The sequence below is a fragment of the Rousettus aegyptiacus genome, unplaced genomic scaffold (assembly GCF_014176215.1).
Source record: "Rousettus aegyptiacus isolate mRouAeg1 unplaced genomic scaffold, mRouAeg1.p scaffold_m13_p_6, whole genome shotgun sequence".
NCBI lineage: Eukaryota > Metazoa > Chordata > Mammalia > Chiroptera > Pteropodidae > Rousettus > Rousettus aegyptiacus.
Window position 1 is genome coordinate 27,783,124 of NW_023416309.1, and position 14,056 is coordinate 27,797,179.

Below are 14,056 nucleotides of genomic sequence, written 5' to 3' on the forward strand. Positions count from 1 at the left end.
CATCAATCTCTAGCATTTCCCCCCTCTTTCTATTAATTAGCTATGTGTAGACTTTACTGTCATACAATCTTTGTTATTAGGAAATAGAGATGATAAAAAAAAAAACATTTTGTTCTTGATTAAATCTGAAATGTAGCCTTAAGATGAGAGAAAAGAGAATGGATGGTTTTCTAAAAGAAAATATACTCAAGTGATGAAATGTAATATATAGTCCCTAGATATTCCAACATTAAACATACTTTTAAAAAACTGCTTACGTATATTTAGAAGTAGAAAGACACATTTCAAGAAGATTAATTTTAGCATTTTCTCCATACATTTGTCTGTTCTAATAATTGTATGCCTTTACAAATGATTTATTGCTATGCTTTTCCAAAATAATATGGGGGTGGGGTGGGGAGAGGGGTACAGTAATGCAGAATTACTCAACTCAAGATTTTAGTCATGCTAAAACAAAGAAACTCTGGCTTAGAAGAATATGGTCACTAGAACAATAAGGTAAAATATGAGTCATTTTCTTCAGTAGAATTTTATGGACAATCTGAGTAATAAAACCGTATTTAGGAAATCTGGGAAACAGACAATTCAAAATGACCTTTATTATCTATTTTCAAATGTTCCTTTTTTTATTTTTATTACGTCTCTTCTTAAAGTACTGGAGTATTCTTTCTAGTTTTCTAAATGATTGTCAGCTGACATTTCTTGGTTTCTTTTCATCAGATTTTGTGGAAATGGTGGAGATCTTTTATCAAACTCCTTCTTATAAAAGATCTTGAAACAAAAGTTTCTAACTATAGTAGAAAGTGAAGATTTTTATTTATTACATGCCAAAAGACTATTGTGTGATCCAAAGAAAAGTTTGCTAATTTTTGTACCTGCTCGATAAAGAGCTTTTATTGTTTTTTTTTAATTGACCAGAATTAAACCATTCTGCTCATCCTAAAAGTTAAATTAAAAAGGATTAATTTGAAATATAGCTTTGAATGTGGAATACTTGTTTGGGCTATTATTTGATAGCTATTGGTATTTTAATAGCAGTAATCAGTATTACCTTTAGTAACTTGGCAATATTTATCTGTTTAGTTTATTACTAAATGTAGAATGTTTAGAATTGACGGAGCCAAATGTCTTTCCACAATAATTAGATTATTTTTGGTAACAATTAGGAGCCACCAATAAGTAATGGTAAAAGAGGGCTAGTATTTTTTGTCACAACCTTCTACTTCTTAGAAAAGTATGTCTCAGACCGAATACTACTACTCGCAAACATGTATATTGTTAACAAATAAGATATTCCTTTCATGTCCCTGACAGCATTTTACATTTAAATTTGCTTTAGGAAAACTGAACAATATTTTAGAGACAGACTCAATTAGTGTTATAGTTAGAGTCAGGCAATAAGAAACTCTGAAACATTAGGTTGAGCCCATGCTATTGTGGTATCAACTTTGAGCACCATTTCAAATGACAAAGGACTCCCTGGGTTTTTATACTTTGTTCATACAATCCATATCATATTTAATACTCATTTCAGCAATGGTTACTTATGTATTACATTTAGTATTGTAATAAAATTTGCTGGTATTTATATACAAAGATAACTGAAATATTAGTTGGCCCTTGTGAAATGTTTGATAATGCCCCTTCAAAATGTGTTTTGACTTAGGACATTCTTAAGATGTAGAATAAGCCTAACATACACATATTCAGACACAGACATACACGGACACACACACGTGCATACACAAACACCCATCACTCTTCTGTCTCAAGGTTAGAAGAAGTTGAGAAATGCGTGGAGTATAGTATGTAAGATGAAGATCAAAGCAAGATTTTTTTTTTTAGTGTAAATATAATTGATTGAAATACGAGACAAAACTAGTACACTAACACTTTCTTTACAACACTAAATTTACCCTAGGAAGTGCAAAGGCAGGCCCAAACTGTAAGTACTAAGCGATATCAGTAACAAAGCAGACAACAGATCTGCCTTCATAGAGCATACATTCTAGTAGGAGAAAAAAATTAATAGACTATATTAGTGAGTTATACAGAATTTTAGAAGGTAATAGATGCTATCTGGAAAAAAAACACAGGAGGGAAAATGTAAAGGGAGTACATGGGGGCTAGCAATTTGATCAGTAATGATTTCACTGAGGTGACATTAGCAGAGTTGAAGAAGGTAAGGGTATGAGCTATGTGGGTATCTGGGGAAGTTGTTCAGGTCAAGTTCAAAGACCTTGAAGTTTAGGCCTACCTAGTGTATTTGAAGAAGAGCAAAGAAAACACTGGTGAAACTAGTCTAAGTTAAGAGAGGAGGAAAATCATAGAAATAAAATCATCCAGTAATATGGGAGGTAACTACTCTTAGTGAAATTAGGTACTAATGGAAGAACTTCAGTAGAGCAGTGACATGAATAAACTTAAAATTTAAAAGGATCATTATGAATTCTCTATTGAGAATAGTCTATGGTGCAAATTAGTTAGGATGCTATTACAGTAGTCATGACTAGGCCTGGAGTGTTATCTCTGAAAATGCTGAGAAGTGGTTTTATCCTTGTTATATTTTGTAGGTAGAAACTACAGGGTTTGTTAATGATTTGGATATGAGAAAGAAGATAGAAGTTAAGAATGAATACTAAGATTTAGTCTGAGCAACTGAAAGGATTGAATTTTCATTAATAAGAGTGAAAAGAATGTCAGGAGGAATAAACCAATTTTGTACATATTAAATTTGAAATGTTCTAATTAAAACTGTTGAGTAGACAGTTGAATATGAGTAGGTAAGAAAATATGGACCAGAAACATACATTTGAAGTCTTGACTATCTAAGTACTGTAAAACTTTGAGATTGGATGAGGTTCTTAAGGAAATGAATGTAGAAGCCAACAAAAGACTGACTTTAAGGTGCTAAGTTTGTGAGGAGGACCAGAAACAGAGACCCAGGAAAACATATGTCCTGAAAGCTAAGAGAAGAAAGTCGGTTGAGATGAAGGGAGAAATAGATTATGTCTAATGCTACTGACAGGGCAAATTAAAAATGTGCAAAGAAAACAAAGATGCAAACAACAACAAATATTGTGAACTGATTGGTGATTTTACCAAAATGGATTTACTGGTGACGTTGAAAAGAGCAGTTTTCAACTGTGGTAGGGTTGGAAGTATGATTGAAATGGTTTTAAGAAGGAATGAAAACAATTAGAAAAAGTATAATGCAAAATCCTTTCCCAAAATTTTTCCCGAAATAAGAGTTTAGAGACTACATTGTCAATTAAAGGAGAAAAGATAGAATGGTTACCAGAAGCTATATATATGAAATCTGTAGAGCGTTTAAAAAAATTCCTTCAACTTTCTAAGTGAAACAATAATCAGGAGCACCAGCTGATGATAAGGTTGGAGTAGGAATAAAAAGAGACCTGAGGAAAAAGTGTTAAATAATCATATAGGAAAGAAGGAAAGTGAATGAAGTAGCTAAATGAAGTACAATAGGTGGACAAGATTAAAGCTCATTCTAGATTAGCTGCATTTCCAAGTTTCAGATCTGTTATATTATTATTATATTATTTATTTGTATTTTTAAAAAATCAAATAAACTTACATTTTACATAAACTTATTTCAAAAAGGAAATTTTATATACAAATATAAATGACAAGACAAGACTACTTGCCATTAAAAGTATGCACTAATTCATATTGAAATATATCCAAAAACATTAATGTTTTGTTAAAGGGCCAATAATTTAACACTAGGAGTGCACACACACATTTTTGAAAAGACTGCTGTACTGAACTGACAATTTTAGTTCTTGCTCTCAAGTGTTTTTATAACATAAATCAGAACTTGTTTGCCTAAGTGAAAAGAGAAAAAATAATCTAAATCCATTGATTTTTATCTGTTTTAGAATCCTTAAGGGTAGATATTTTGTCTTAATGTCCTGTGAAATGTGTAGAATCATTCTGCGAGCACAAAGTGCACTCTACCAGATGGTACTTGATGGTCGTGTTCATCTTTAACATGAACAGAATATTAGTTTAGGGAAGATTTGTTTCCTTTTTCAAAATTCCTGTTTTCCTGTGTCTAAGTACATTGCTCAATGTTTCAAGTTCCCATCGGTGCTTCTAAAAAACGGGTAACTTAAATTAGATACAATGATTAAGCTTGTTGAGCAGACTAGAAAGAAGAGTTGCTTTGATCTTTAACGATTTTTTTTTGGTCCATTAAGCCAAAGTTAAAGGTAAAACTAGCTTTATCTTAGTTCATTGTTATTAAACATGTATCAGCAAACCAAGAACTAAATTCCATTACTTCCTAGCTATTCAAAGTGAGCTTTACCCAATCATTTAACTGGAGGTATATATTTAACCTCAGGTTTTTTATCTAAGGCCAAATAAAATAGGTGCTAGTCATCCATTTGCTACTGTTCCTCAGCTCACTGGGCATGTTTATACCTTATGGCATTTTCACTTGCTATACCCTCTGCCTCTAATGCCCATTTCTATATGACTTGCTCCGTCATCTTTTGTGTTTGTCAAATTTTCAGATTTCCTGATCGCTTCCCTCTAAACCAATATATAAGTGAAAATTATCACTTTGCCCTCCCCTATTTGTCCTTCCTGAATTATTTTATATTTTGGTAGCACTTCTTTGGATCTGAAAACTATATATTTTAATTTTTTTTCCCCTCTAATTGTCCCTACTACATTGAAAACTGCACAAGGGAAGAATTTTTTTTCCCCCCGTTCTATTATTCACTGGTGAAATCTGAGTGCTTAACACAACATAGATGTTCAATAAATATTTTTTGAATTGATCAGTGAATACTATAAATTTTGTTATTATCTTCATTTTGTAGTTAGGTATCTTGCCTGAGAGGAGATGATACAGTCAGTGTTGGAACCCAAGTTGTTGGCTCCACAGCCTACTGGGTAAACTCTATAATAAGCCCAAGAAAAATGAATGTTACCATACTTCTCTTAGACCTTCAATAAATAGCTCAGATATTACTTGACAGATAAAAATAAAAACATAAGAAATATTTTTGTACTAAGGATGAGTAATTTTTATGTATTAGGTTATGGAAAATACTAAAAAAATATATTGCTTTTAAAAGATGAAACAGTTACTATTATCTCTAGATAAAAAAAAGATGTATCCTCCAATTAAATAAATTATAAAAACTCTAATTAGAATGGTATCAGAAAGAATGATATAGTTGAAGTCTTTTTCATTTCCCATTTACCTATCAGGTTACTGTGAGGCTTAAATGAGAAAAGGCATGCGAATATAGTCCTGCCATATAGTACATAGTCAATAATTTTAACTTAAAAATTCACTATTCAATATCAGATATAAACTTCTGCCCATCATTTAAAGAAAGCTATCTAGACTCATAAATAGAAAAGCACAATTTTAAATGATTTTAGAAATATATTTTAGGGCACATTTATTCACATGATCAAATCTTAATACTCCAAAAATCATTGCTTCTGCTCATTTCTCCAATTATTCCTTTTATGTGTTCTTCTCCCTCAAGATATTGGCAAATAGAGATATATGGTATTTATACTGGAACTAACACTTGTAATGGATATATTTAAGAACTCTTATCCAGGTAGCACCATTTTCCCTTGTTGATTTAGTTGACTGAGAAATTCTTAATCCTCCCTAATTAGGACACTATTTGCCACAGATCCTGAAACAACAGAGTGGACTAAGAGGATAAAAGAAAGAAAACAATCAAATAAGGATTTCCTTCTAAATCCTGGATCTTTCAAGTTCTCCATGTGGACATAACCTCGCATAAGAATGAAGTAGTCAAATTATTGGCTTTCACAATCTTTAAAAGCCTGAGGTATTTGAATAGTTAAACAAAACTGGAGAAATATTTCAAGGTATATCAAGGATTGAAAGTAATGAATTTGGTTAAAAAGAAATTGAGAATCCTCTAGGAATTCTTCTCTGTTTTTAGTTTACTAACTTGACAAAATCATGAAACATAAATAAAATGACACCACAATCACAGTGATTTTGTTGTAGCCGCCAGACCCCGAAAGACACACGGACCACCGGAACTCAGTAAGTTATAGGAAACACTCTTTATTCAGCCACCTGGGTCTGCCGGGGTACACAGACCCCAAATTAAGCAGCCCTGAAATGTAGAAGTACAGGGTTTTTAAGCACCAAACCAAATCCCATTCTTCATTCTGTCTAAACACAAAGGTCTATCTTTCTTCTATTCACTACCTGTCAACTCACAGGTCAAGTGCATAAGCAGGGGTACAGAAGCAGAAAGCTTGTTTAGAATGTTATGTTCCTATAATCGAAGGCCTATGTGCCCAAGCGATAGTCAAACAGTAATTTCCAGTAAGAGTCAATTTTTCAGCCACCACAATTTCATCCCCCCAAAATAATATAAACAGAATAGATCTGATTTACAAGAAATGTTCAACATTACTCTGGACTTAAAGTTATTTACACAAAGTTATCTTGCTTCAGAATCTATTTCTTTTGGCATTTATGAAAATACAACAATAAACTGTCTCAAAAAAAAAGCAATAACAACAACCACATACTAATAAACAAACAAAAAGAAATAGTAATATCTATAACAGCATGACAGATAAAAAACGACTGGAAGAGAAAACAACAGAAATTGTTTAATGTGAGCTTTTTAGTGATAAAATACAGTCTTCAGATATAGCATAATTCAGTGTTTCTTCAAAAAGTTAACTGAGTGTCACTATTTCAGTTTCATTTTATCTTTTTTTTTTTTTTTTTTTGCTAGTACTTTTCTGGCAAGTAACAAAAAACAAGGGGAAAACAAGTATCTATACTATCAATCCCATTGAGTGTGCTTTAAAAAGTCATTTGTTTCTTATTCTCTACTCTGAGACTTTCACTGTAACTAATTTAATGAAATTAAAAATTTTAGATCTAGATTTAGATGGAATGTTTTGAAGTTATTACTATAGATAATTTATTATAACATTATATTTTACTATTTTACTTTATTCCATTGTATGTGTATGTATGTGTGTGTAATATGAAATAGCCTTGCTCAAAAGAAATAAAATCTTGACTTGGAAGAAATGGTCATTTTGTCTGCTTAATTAGAAATTGATTGCAATGAGGGTGCAAGGGGGAAAGCAAGACCACTAGTAAGATTGCTATTGTCATAATCTGTGAGGAAGATGGTAGGAAAGGTCAGATACAGCCAGATACTGCAAATATTTTAGATAGATCTAATGAGATTAACTGAAAGTTTACACTAGAGAGTAAGAATGATCAATTAAGGTCTAGATATGGGGTCTGAGCAAGAAGCAGGAGGTAGTGGCTGCTATTTACTGAGATAATGAAGTTACTGAAAGCAATAGGTTATTTTCTTAAGGAGAGGAGGAATGGGAAAGAGATCAGGATTTGGGATTTTTAACATTTTAAATTGGGAATGTTTATAATTCATCTAATTTTCTATTCAAATAAGCAATTAGATATGTCTGGAATTCTGAAGAAATGGCTGGCTTAGAGATATTGGTATGAGCATCCTCAGCATCTAAATAGTATTTGAAGTTATACAATTAGATGAAGTGACTAAGTGAGCAAGGTCCAAGGACAAACCTCTGGAATTATCCAGTGTAAATATGTTTTGAAGAGAAATCAGCAAAGGAAAAATGAGAAGTAGCCGATAAGGCAGAATTAAAAGCAGATAGATGTGATGTTATAGAAGACACATTAAGGAAGTATTTCATGGAGAAGACATTTTTATCAAGCATAGATTAAATAATCCTGCAAAGCTTCCCACACAGAACCTGACACTTTTAAAATATTATCTGTTATTTTTCAGTTGTCCCTGGACTCTGGGGTTTACCTAATCCAAAAGAGTCTTCTGGCCATCCATCAGTTGTGGTAGTTAATGGAACTATTCTATGACCAGGGTTATGTCATGTGTGTCAAAGCTATCTGACCTATCAGTAGAAACAGTGCCTCCCTGCTGGTCTGAACATGAGATTTTACACTAGGTTCTAATTGCTAGACAGTTATTAACAGTTATTTTCATTGAAAGGACATTATACAACTATACTTATAACCTACCTTAACGTCAGTGCCTATCAGTCAGAGAGGTTGATATTTCTGACAGGCCTGGAATATATAAAGAAAATTCCTCTAGCCGTTTCTCAGATATTTCTCCTCTCCCTGGGTCATACTTAGTGAAATCTCTTTCATATCCCTTTTATATCATCCAGATTTCTCTCTTCATCCTTATCTTCCATAACGAGATTTAAAGGCTCATTGGAAAAGGAAATTATTGGATGCTTTAGAAGGTCAAATTCCAGTCTCCAATGCCACAGAGTAGAGTGTTTTTATTTTGAGTAAGAAAAACCCAGAACCCAAAGTCAGAAGCTATAAATTTTGTATTCTCTGACTCGAGAGAAGAAAAAAAAAAGGGTAATATTTATTGGAAACTCACAGTGTGCCAGATGTTAGTCTATGTGCCTTGACATAGATTATTTCAATCATATTTGCCAATATCTATTAACCTTTGTATTGTTATAGGTTTCATTGTATAAATGAAGAAACTGAGAAAAAAATCACAAAATTAAGAGGTGGAGCCTAGCTTTAAATTCAGGTTCTCTGAATGCAGATTCAGGATTCTTAACCATAATGCTTTCCTGACTCGATATGTTCTGAGCAGAAAATGAAGAAAAAAAGTGGATTAAATAATTTATCTACACTATAAACATTCATGTGAAGTTTAACACGTTTGTTTAAATTATAAGACAAACTCATGCAAAATTCAATACATAAACTTTAGAAAAATCATTACTCTATTTCCCCACATATATGTTCAGAAAATATTATTCATATTCGCTCTTACTACTTTCAGATGAGATAAAATGATGCAATTTTGGAATCAGATATTAAATTATTTTACATCTTGCCATTAGCTCATTTTTTAATCCTTATGCTATGAGTATCATGGATATTCTGTGCTGTTAGTTTCAAGTTTATATGTTGCACTATACTGAATAGCAGGCATATCAATTACTTGTTATTTGATTTATGTTTTCTCTCTGAAGGCAACTGATCGAGAGGGAGACCCAATAACATATGCCATTGAAAATGGAGATCCTCAGCGAGTTTTTAATCTTTCAGAAACGTAAGTTAGAAATGATTCCTGATTTTTTTTTAAATGTTAATGTACTGGTAGCAAGAGAACAGACTTCTAATCAGAGGATTTCAGCTGTTTGTAATTTGATTTTACATTTTTTTTTCTATGAATGTTAATGAGAGCTGGGGGGAATAACTCTGAATCCAGAAATTTTACCCAGGAGACTATTTATTTATTTTAAACATTTTTTACTAGATAAAATCCACTGAGGTGGAAACATTTCATTTGCAGGCATAACCTGGGACTAATTAGATCCCTCTAAAATTGTCAGCTCCTCATAATAACAAGGACATTTCTACAAAGAGTATGGCACTAAATAGTTCACTCAAAGGGAATTTTGTAAGACAAACTGTCATTCAGACACATTTAGAGTGCCACCAAAGTCCATCATTCAACTTTTGAGTAACGTAGATATATTTTTTTAAAAAATTAACATAAAAATATTGCATGTCCACGCTAAGGCTGTTTGTGATCTATATAAATGTAATTTTACTCACCTCCAAACCTATCAAAGATAATGTTAACCATAACTTTTGAGAGAACTTGGAGTAGGCATTAAGAAGGAATTGAGGTTTGCAGAGGGATCATTTACTTCCTTCTTCCTTCTGTGATAGCAAAGTAGCTGTTCTGCTGTCATATGTGGCTGGTTGTTAAAGAGCTGTACTTGATACCTCTCTGATATTTTTTGTGTGGTCACAAGTGATTTTACTCCCTGAAATAAAGGAGACCTGAGTTTAGTCCATGATTGTAAAATAAAAAAAATAAAAAAATTGACAAATGGGCTAGGCATTGCTTTAGTCTTAGCAACATGTGGTACATGATGCTAAACAAAGGTACCATTCATGGTCATGTGGTCTTGTGAGGAATAGCTGCAATTTTCATGTCAAATAGGATGTTACAACCATGAGTTAATATGCCTGGAAACAAGATTTCCCAGATTTTTAGATTTGACAGATGAATAAACTTCCATTTAAAAAAGGAAAGGCTTAACCATTTTGAATCTTTCCCTATGGATAAATACAAATTATAGATGAGCTATAAGGAACAGTCATCATTAAGAAAGAAAAAAAATTAAAGGAACTTTAACAGTAATAAAGACTGTGTGGTACTGGTAAAAGAATAGATGTATAGATCACTAGCATAAACTTAAGTCCAAAAATAACTCCTAACATTTATGACAAATTTATTTCCAAAAGAAAAAGAAAAAGAAAAGAAGAAAGAAAAAAAAAAAGGAAAGAAAAAAAAAAAGAAAAAAGAGCCAAGACAATCCAACCAGGAAAGAATAATCTTTTCAACAAATAAAGCCAGGACAGCATGTTAAAAAATAAAGTTGAATCTTCACCTCACACTATTTGCAAATATTAACTCAAAGCGGACAGAGATAAAACTATATAGCTCCTAGATATGACACAAAAAGCACAGGTAATTAATAAGAAGATTGATAAGTTGGATCTCATCAAAATTAAAAAAAAAAAAAACAACAATGCTTCAAAGGACATCATAAAGAAAGTGAAAGACAACCCATAGACTGAGAGAAAATATTTTCAAATAATACATATGATAAAGGACATGTATCAAGAATATTTATAGGCTAGCCTAGACCTTGAGCAATATATTTTAGCACATTTGAAATGAAGGGATATTGAAATTTTAGTCCTTCTCTTTTTGAAATTTCTGGGATATTTATGCACATCTGCACCACCACTTCTATGTAAGTTGTAAGGATTTTAATAATTCATGTACTCTTTCAGAAAACAATAGAAAAGAAATAACGCTGTGCCTTATAAGATATTTCATACAAACAGTGTTCTTGGTTATATTTGCTTTCTTAAAATAAATATTAAAACTACATGACATAGTTTTAAATAATTATATTGTTTTTACTTTAAACACCATTTTATGCTATGATGCAAATTTTAGCAATAAACATCGTTATAATATCATTACTTTATCTTTTTCCATCAAAATAAAAATATGCCAGAAAGTTTTTATAATTTAAAAAATATATTAGTAGTAATGAATACTCATTTTAATGCTAGTATGGATTGATAGAGTGTTGAATTGTTATATACAATCTGAGTGAAATAGTCATATAGTCAAAAAAGAAACTCGTTTCTTAAAGAAAAGACCTTTGTTTCATAAAAATCACAACCATTTGTTATGAAAATCATTCAACACCATGTATTAAATGGCCACATCTGTATGATTCTGTATTATTTTAATTTTCATAGTGTCTGCATTGATAGTTGCATATGATTTAGCAAATATTTATTCAGCAGACATTCACATGTAAGTAAGCATTTAAACAAAATGTAAAGAAACTTTGTAAGTATGATTACCAAATTTTTAAGTTATTTATTACAAGTAGTTGAAGAATTTTTATAGATTGACAATCTATAAAGGTATGTGATGTAACACTTAAAGGCTAAGTCTGCTCCTCATCAGAATTTTATGTGAATTTTTTTAAATTTTCACTGGCATTTTTATTTCTTTCTATGTGACCAAATTCATTTTGACACTAAATTTAAAGCTTGATTATGTTTATCATTTTTCACATCACTTCAAACTTTGATTACACTGGAGATTAATATGTAAGGTAGATGAAATACATTTCCTTTTCTGTCAGTTCTAATTTCAGAATATATATCAAATAAAACTACTTCTCACACCCTTCACTCTACCACCTTAGTTTATGCCACCATCATTTTTTCCCTAAACTGCTATCAATACCTAACTGCTTCCATTGGTCTGTATTTGTTGATCACTAATTACTATTTAACATAGAATGCTGTATCAAACTTGAAGCAATCACACATTTTGAAGTATACTCTAATCTCTCTTAACATCATTATAAGACTTGTAATATGATGCCCAAAAGCAACATGATAAATTGGCCAAAGACTCAGACACTTGTAAGTATAAATGATGGTAAATTGCAACTAATTGAAACTATTAAAAATGTTTAAAGGAAGGATAGAATACAAAGCACAAAACCTGTAAGATCATCTCTCTCAGTCCACAATACTGCTGCTGCAATATTTCCTCATAAACAGTGCAATTTGGGAAGATGGGTAATTATATAGAAGCAGGTTTTAAATGCTAGCACATAGGTTTGTTTGGAAGTAGATACCTTCTACTACTTTTTATATACTGTATGTTTAAACAACTTTTGAAAATCATTCTAATGTTAGGCAATCCAATTCATTGTCCAAAAGGGCATGATTTTGTCAAACCCCATACATTTCAGAAATACAGCCTTCGATTTTGGTGAGGAAATTCTGTCCAATATAATTAATACAATTGAGTTGAAATTCACATAGCATAAAATTAACCATTTTAAAGTTAATGAGTCATGGCATTTAGTAGACTCACAAAGCTGTGCAATTACTAATTCCATCTCCTTACAAAATATCTTCATTCCAAAAGGAAACGCAAGCCCATTAAATAAACAGTTTTTCCCTACTTACTCTTTTCCTCAACCCCTAGAAACCAATAATTTGTGTTCTATCTGTATGGATTTATCTAGTCTAGAAATTTCGTATAAATGGAATGACACAATATGTGACCTTTTGTGTCTGGCTTTTTTCATTTAGCCTAATGATTTGACATTCATCTATGTAGATACATGTATCAATACTTCCTTCCTTTTTATAGCTGCATAACATTTCATCATATGTATAAATAGAAATTTGTTTATCTATTTATAAATTGATGGACATTCAGACTGTTTTTCTACATTTTGGCTATTGTGAATACTGCTACTATGAACATATATGTGCATATGTTTAAGTATCTGTTTTCAATTCTTTTGATTATATTCCCAGAATTGAATTTGCTGAGTAATATTGTAATTCTATGTTTACTTTTTAAGGAACTGCCAGACCATTTTCCACAGTGATTGAACCATTTACATTCCACCAATAATGTACACGGGTTCCAGTTCTCCCACGCATTCATCAACATGTTATTTTCCCATTTGTTTTGTTGTTGTTGTTGTTGTTGTTGTTTTTGCTAACTATGGCTATCCTAGTGGGTGTAAAATAGTATTTCATTGTAGTTTTGATTTGTATTTTCCTGATGACTAATGATATTGAACATCTTTTCATGTACTTGTTTGCCATTTGTAAACTTTTTTGGAGAAATATCTGTTCAAGTCTTTTGCCTATTTTTTTAAAATTAGATTGCTTGTTTATTTGTTATTGAGTTTTAAGAGTTCCTTGTTTATTTTGGGTACTCTTATTAGATATATGGTTTGCAAATATCTTTTCCCATTTTGTAGGGTTTTTTCACTTAATTGATAATGTCCTTTGATGTACAAAATTTGTAATTTTATGAAGTTCAATTTATCTATTCTTTTGTTGCTTAAGCTTTTGATGTTATGTTTAAACATCCATTGTCTAATCCAAGATCATTAAATTTACTCCTATGTTTTTGTCTAAGAGTTTTATGGTTTCAGCACTTACATTTAGATTATTGTTCCCTTTCGATTTAATTTTCATATATGGTATAAGATAGTCTAATTTCATTCTTTTGCAATTGTAGATCTCCAATTGCCCCATCACCATTTGTTATACAGACTATTCTTTCCCTCTTTAATGATTTTGGCATCTTTGTTGAAAATCAATTGGCCACAGATGTATGGGTTTATTTCTAGACTCGTAATTTTATTCTATTCCCCACTATACATGTGTAATTTTGAATTCCCTAATTTCCTAAGAAACTTTCTAAGCAGCTTCTCATCCCAGGTTTTTGGAGCTCTGTTATATGCCTCAACTATAATCTTTTACTTTAGGTAAAAGATTACTGCCTGCCTTGCAGTGTTTTCCAGAAATACCCACTGTTTTTCTATCTTGAGTGAGTTCTGAGTTAAGCAAAATAAAAACAATACA

At 31.5% G+C, this 14,056-nt stretch overlaps 1 protein-coding gene across 1 annotated transcript in view; it reads left to right on the forward strand.

Moving 5' to 3' along the window:
* Nucleotides 1-14,056, forward strand: part of PCDH15 (protocadherin related 15) — a gene marked incomplete in the record, with an annotated part of 701,567 nt that overhangs the window by 489,370 nt on the left and 198,141 nt on the right. The window contains 1 exon segment of the mRNA XM_036222126.1: nt 9,076-9,155. Coding sequence (XP_036078019.1) covers nt 9,076-9,155 — 80 coding nt within the window.